This window comes from Euphorbia lathyris, chromosome 10 (assembly GCF_963576675.1).
Source record: "Euphorbia lathyris chromosome 10, ddEupLath1.1, whole genome shotgun sequence".
NCBI classification, from domain to species: domain Eukaryota; kingdom Viridiplantae; phylum Streptophyta; class Magnoliopsida; order Malpighiales; family Euphorbiaceae; genus Euphorbia; species Euphorbia lathyris.
In genome coordinates, this window is record NC_088919.1 from 66,449,887 (window position 1) to 66,456,739 (window position 6,853).

The 6,853-nt window shown below is 35.7% G+C and overlaps 1 protein-coding gene across 1 annotated transcript; it reads left to right on the plus strand.

The window, feature by feature from the left end:
- Positions 1–2,374: 2,374 nt before the first annotated feature.
- Positions 2,375–4,163, plus strand: LOC136209715 (probable aspartyl protease At4g16563). The gene has a single exon (XM_066001287.1). It carries the CDS (start codon positions 2,492–2,494, stop codon positions 3,869–3,871), a length of 1,380 nt encoding a protein of 459 aa, XP_065857359.1. The 5' UTR covers positions 2,375–2,491; the 3' UTR covers positions 3,872–4,163.
- The last annotated feature ends 2,690 nt before the right edge of the window (positions 4,164–6,853 follow it).

The window sequence follows — 6,853 nt, forward strand, 5'->3', positions numbered from 1 at the left end:
GAGTCTCTTGGAGATGCTATTATGTATTATTTTCCTAGGAGAGAGAAAGTGGTTGTTTAGAAGAAAGCTCTATGCTAATTTGAAAAATGCACTGGTGATCGAAGTACAAATCGATGACTTTAAGGTTCACAGGGTATTAGTGGACAATGGGAGCTCAACCAACATCATGACAAAGAAAGCTTACGAGGCACTTCGCCTCGAACTGAGCAGATTAAGCCCCACGAAAGCACCTTTAATAGGAATCAATGGACACTCAATCGCCCTATTGGATAGTGTGGTCATGAAAGTTGAGATTGGGGACTGCCACCTCACTTGACGGTCGGAAGCGGAGTTCCTAATTATAGATATGAACTATCATACAATATGTGGTAGTACGACGACCCCTCATGTCGGATTCGTGAGATGCCTTATCCACTCGACACCTGGAATGGAAGATCCCCACTTCCGAGAAATGGCCATTGCATACGGAGATCAATCAGAGACCCAACAAACATACATAACATCACTTAAAATAAAATCATGAGAGACCTAACCCGCCAAGGAAGAAGGGAAAGAGGTAGAGCTGGTCGGGACATTGAAATTCGCCTAGCTAGCAGAGCGCGAGTTGGTATAGATTTCAACAGGGATTCCTTCTCTCTCAAAGGGGAATTGGAGTTTACACGTCGATTCTACAGGACCAAACAAAGCTCTCCCAAAGGATTCCTGCCACTTCCCTACAAGGAAATATCCACAAACCCCAGAACAAACTGCACCATCCACTTATTATTGGATGCCACATCAGGGTATCACTAAAATGCAACATAAAAATCATTCAATTTTTATAGACTCTGAATCAATTCTTAGGATTTTTATTTTGAGGTCGCCAAATATCATTTTGAAGAGTTAATTGAAGTTTAGTAGCTATAATATTAGAAAGTGTAAAGTTGAGTAACCTTTATGTTACGTTTTGAAGTTTAATAATAATAATGTGAAAATAAGTAAAGTTCAACGACATGGCTATCATTTTACCCCAATAAATATATAGCTAAATTTATAAGTTATTACTAGGGACAAGGGGGAAATTTAACCCCAATATTTGAAGGGAGGTGTAGATTTAGCTTTAACGTACAAAATGGTATAAATTTAAGGCTTAATGCATATTTACACCCTTAAACTTGATACGTTTTGTCTATTAGCACCCTGAACTTTTAAATAATTATCACATATTTATAGTTGGCTTTAAAAACATATCGCACACCTATAGTTGGCTTTAAAAACCTATCGCATACCTATAGTTGACTCATTCGGACCTCATGTACACAAAATCGTTGATTTATCATCTTTGACAAATGAGATTGCATACAGAACAAACTGACGCACTTTTCTTATTCTATAGCATGCCCATGCTACCTCATTTGTCAAATATGACAGATCAATTTTTTTGTGCATAAGGTCCAATGAGAACTATGGGTGCCTGGTAGATTTTTAAAGTCAACTTTAGGTGTGTGATATGTTTTTAAAATCAACTATAGGCTTGTAATATGTTATTTTAAAAGTTCAGGGTGACAATAGGTAAAACTTGTCAAGTTTAAGGGTGTAAACATGCATTAAGCCTAAATTTAATCCTAAAGTTTTTAAGTAAGATCAATTTTAGTCATACGTTGTCGAGAATAAAAAATAAATAAATAGATTATCTGTTATTTAATTATCACTCCAGACCTTCCAAGCGTTAATTATATCTAAGATATTTAGTATGTTACAACAACAACAATAATAACAACAAAGCCTTAGTCCCAAAATGATTCGGGGTCAGCTAACATGAACCGTCATACGAAACCATGAAATCAAGTCATGTCAGCGATATAAATTCTCTCAATCTACTCCGCCATATCCACTACCATATTTTTCTCAATCCCCAATAAACTCATATCACTCTCAATAACCCTCTTCCAAGTTTGCTTAGTCATTCCTCTACCCCTCACCATTGCATCCATTCGCTACTCTTCAACCCTTCTAACCTGCGCATCAAGCATTCTTCGTTTTATATTGTCAAACCACCTTAGTCAGTTTTTCCTCATTTTATTCTCAATAGATGTAACCCATGTTTTTATCCTAATTATTTCATTACTCACCCGATTATTTCTCGTATGACTACAAATCCGTTGCAACATACGCATAACATAATTAAAAATTTTTACAAAACTGCTCAATTTCTCGACAAATTTAATTAAAGATCCAATCAAAAATTTATAATAACATAAAACTAAAGTTGATTTTATTTAAAACGTTAAATATGTTAAGATTAAATCCGCACTTCGAGATTAAATTTGAATCTTACTCCTACTTAGTATAAAACAACTCACACCTAGTGGCTCTTTGGCTCTTACTATACGTAACAAAAACAACACTATCTTTCAAAACCGAACATATTCCACTCTACCGTTATTATTTCCCCTTTTTATATCTTCTTCACCACTCCCATTTCACCTCCACTCCTTTCCTTTCTTCTCCCATGGCTTCCTCCTCCTCCTCTCTCCTCCTCCTCCTCCTCCTCCTCCCGTTCACCGCCCCATCTCCGATCAAACTCTCCCTCACTCCCACCACAATCCACCCCTCCCCCTCCGACCCCCTCAAAACCCTCAATCACTTAGCCTCCCTCTCCATCTCCAGAGCTCACCATCTCAAATCCTCCAAATCCAAAATCCCCCCAATCAACACCCCCCTCTACTCCCGGAGCTACGGCGGCTACTCAATTTCGTTGAACTTCGGTACTCCGCCGCAGACGGTGAATCTCATTTTGGATACTGGTAGTAGTCTTGTTTGGTTCCCTTGTACTTCTAATTATCTTTGCTCTGGTTGTAATTTCCCTAATTCTGATGTTTCTAATACCCCTAAATTCATCCCTAAATCTTCTTCTTCCTCTAAGGTTATCGGTTGTCAAAATCCGAAATGTGCTTGGGTTTTCGGATCTAATATTGAATCTCAATGTCATAATTGTGATTCCAGGTCTCAGAATTGTACTCAGGCGTGTCCGCCGTATATAATCCAGTACGGATTAGGTTCTACGGCGGGACGGTTATTATCGGAATCTCTTGATTTCCCGAATGTGACAACTATCCCCAATTTCCTCGTCGGTTGCTCTCTTTTCTCAACGCGACAACCGGAAGGAATCGCTGGATTCGGTCGGAGCTCGGAGTCGCTCCCGCGTCAATCGAGTTTAAAGAAATTCTCTCATTGCTTAATCTCTCGCCGGTTCGATGATACTCCGGTGAGCAGCGAGCTTGTTCTTGACAGAGATTCGAATTCCGGTGATACGAAGACAAAAGGTGTAAGTTACACTCCGTTCCTCACCAATCCGGGAACTAACCTCGTTTTTCAGGATTATTACTATCTAATGTTGCGAAAAATCATCGTCGGCGATATAGATGTTAAAGTGCCGTACAGTTTTTTAGCGCCGGGAGCCGACGGGAACAGCGGGACGATAGTGGATTCAGGTTCGACTTTCACTTTCATGGAGGAACCAGTTTTTGAACTTGTAGCGAAAGCATTTGAGAAGCAAATGCGAAATTACAGTATTGCCATTGATGTTCAGAATCAGACCGGATTACGGCCGTGTTTTGACATTTCCGGCGAGAAATCGGTGATTGTACCGGAGTTGATTTTTCATTTCAAAGGTGGAGCTAAGATGGAACTGCCATTATCGAATTACTTCGCGTTCCTCGATGTCGGAGTCGTCTGTTTAACGATTGTAAGTAACACTCCCGCCGCCGCCGGTGGAAGCCGCGGCGGTGGTCCGGCGATTATTTTGGGGAATTTTCAGCAGCAGAATTTTTATGTAGAGTATGATTTGGAGAATAATAGATTTGGATTTAAGAAACAAAATTGTGCATAAACAAAAGATTATTATAATTGACATTGGGGATGGCGGCGGAGGTGGTGGAGGTGGTAGCGGCGGAGGTGGTGGCGGCGGCAACGGTTAGAAAAGATTTGGTGTAGTGATGGTAAAGTGTGATATGGTAAAGGATGTTATAATTGAAAATTTGACCAATTTTTATTGAAGTTGTAATTTGTATTTTATGTAACAAGGATTTTTGTCATCATTGACTTGTACTTTTTATTATTTTTCATTGATTTTAACTTTTTCAAAGTATTATATGGAAAATAAATAATTTATTTGGTTTTTTTTTTTTATGTGTTTTTGTGTATTATACTAATTAAGTATTTTATTTTAAAATATAAGTTTTAAATTTTATTTTTTTAAACTCTTTGGTTTTTTTTTATATAAACATACTTATAACCTCATTAGATTAAAACACAATAAAAACAGCAATAAAACAACAGTAAGGAATCAAACTTTACAAGATCTACAAAAAGATTAAAATGGCTATAAAGAGCAAAAAAGACCATGAAGACATATAAAAACACAAAACAATAATAAAACATATATTTATCCGTTTGAACTGCGCCTGTTGGTTAAAATCTTTGTTTTTGTAACCTTTTCTGTGTTAGCAAGGACGGAAACGGTTGATCTTATCCGTAGATCACTGGATCTACGGGATTGCAAAAGAAAGGACTTAGATCCGAAGGTTCAGAATGGTTCAAATGCTGAAGATTGGACTACAGTTGCTTTGCGACGAGTTTGGAGTTACAATCTATATATATTTCAACTGTTGTTTATGTTTAATGTATCTTTAATGGCTTTTTTTTTCTTTTAATAGTAATTTTCGTGCCCTAGTGGACTATATATTAGGCTTAGCCTATATGTGTGTAAGGTTTTATTCCTTACTGGTCTCATGTTGTACTTGCAATTTTCTGATTTAATGAAATAATAGCATTACTATATATATATATAAAAAATATATCCGATAAAATATATGGAAACTAACTAAAAAGAAAAAAATAAGAAAGGAAAACACATCAAATCTAATCCGATGAGGTAGGAAGAAGGAAGACACATCTTTCCTTCTTTCTATTCAGAATAGATCCTCAAAAGACAATAATTTAAAACTTCAGATGATAAAATTTGCTATAAAAAAAAAGAAAAAAAAATGGAAAAATCAGAGGAAAGGAGCAGTTATTAATTTTACAGAGGAAGAAGTTTAAACTCTTTGGTTAATTCATCCAATTTTCATCTATTTTTGGATAAATTGTTATCTTTGTTTTTATGTATATTACATTAGTCAATCTTTCTATTTTATTTGAGTTGGCTTTTTAATCCATTATTTAGCATATTCATCTTTAATTCTATTAGTTAAAATGTACACTTTATACAAAATATCAAATTTACTATTCTATCATTAATATATATTCTAATAAAGTATTGTGGAATAACTTTATCATATTAATACAAGTACGAAAATTAATATTAATAATAAAATTATATTATTATCAACAGTGGTCGTTTGACTCTTATTGAGTCTGCTACTACTGTGATTCCCAAATTTACTATGCAAACGATGGCTGTCTTTAGTAGTAATTGTAAAAAAAAACGATAACTTGAATCGCAAGTTTCTCTTAAGGAGTATGATCGAACCAAAAAAGTTTATTTGATCAGTTGGGACATTGTCTATTAGCCGAAAGCTTTAGGAATATGAACAGCTAGGGAAATGAATTTCGCTCTTTTGGGTAAGTTGAGTTAGAAAATCCTTATAGACTTTGACAACCTTTAGGTTCATGTTATTCGAGAAAAATATGATGGCAATAGACAAGTCTAGATGTTTTCATTGTTAAGGGATATGGTTCTTGTGTTTGGTATGGCGCATTATCACTCACGGAGCTACTAAATTTTGGGATGATGTTTAGAGCGGCGGTACACTGCTTATCTAGCATGTTATGGGTTTAGCTGAGCAGAGTTCTTGAAGTATCTCTGCTGCAAATTATTGAACCCAAGATAATATTTAGGATTGGGCCCGTTTTGCGCTCCTCCTCCCCATGAGCTGTATCTTTAAAAGTGCCTCGTGTATTATCTTCCCACGGTTTAAGATGACTTAAATCGAGTTTGCGACCTATCCATAACTCATATGGATTGGAGTTGACAGACTTAGAGGGTACTCAATTAAAGATATAAGTGGATGTAATCAAGGAATTTTCCTAATAGGAAATGGGTATATTTGCTTCGGCAATCATAGATTTAACCATACTGATAATAATTTTATTTCTCTTCTTGGCAACACTATTTTGTTGTGGAGTGCGTAGAATTGACAACTGATGTTCAATTCCTTTTTATCATATAAAGCTTTGAATTCATCTAAACGATATGCCCAACCATAGTATGTTCTCAAAGTTTTAAGCTTTCTATCTAATTGATTCTTGACAATGTGCATAAACTTTATGAAGCAGTTTAAGGTTTCAAACTTTTGATAGATCAAATAGACGTGGCCATAATTTTTGTACTCATAAATGATACTAGTCATGAAATATTAGGGCCCCATTTATAACTCTTAGATTCGTCGGACCACAAACATCTCAATGAATTAATTGCAAAGGATACTCAAGTCTGATAGCCTTTCCAAACGATTTTCTCAACATTTTTTTCCTTAAGGTATGATTCAGAAGAAGGGAATTTAACTTTATTTAAACTACTCAATAATCCTCTTTGACTATTATTATAATTGCTCAAATTAACATCCAAAACAATTAAACCATTTTGACATGAGTTAGAGAAAAATAATACACAATCCTTCAACTATTGAAGGTGCAATCAGCAACCCACAAATAAAGATGAATAGTAGTAGCGTAACCACCCCTTATATGCGTAGTTGAGGGGTGCATCAACACTTTGTACCCGTGTACTTCTGCATCTAGACACGTGTAAAAGTCATTTTCATTGTTTCTATTATCTTGGCCTAAAATCATTTCATATCCCATTATTTGG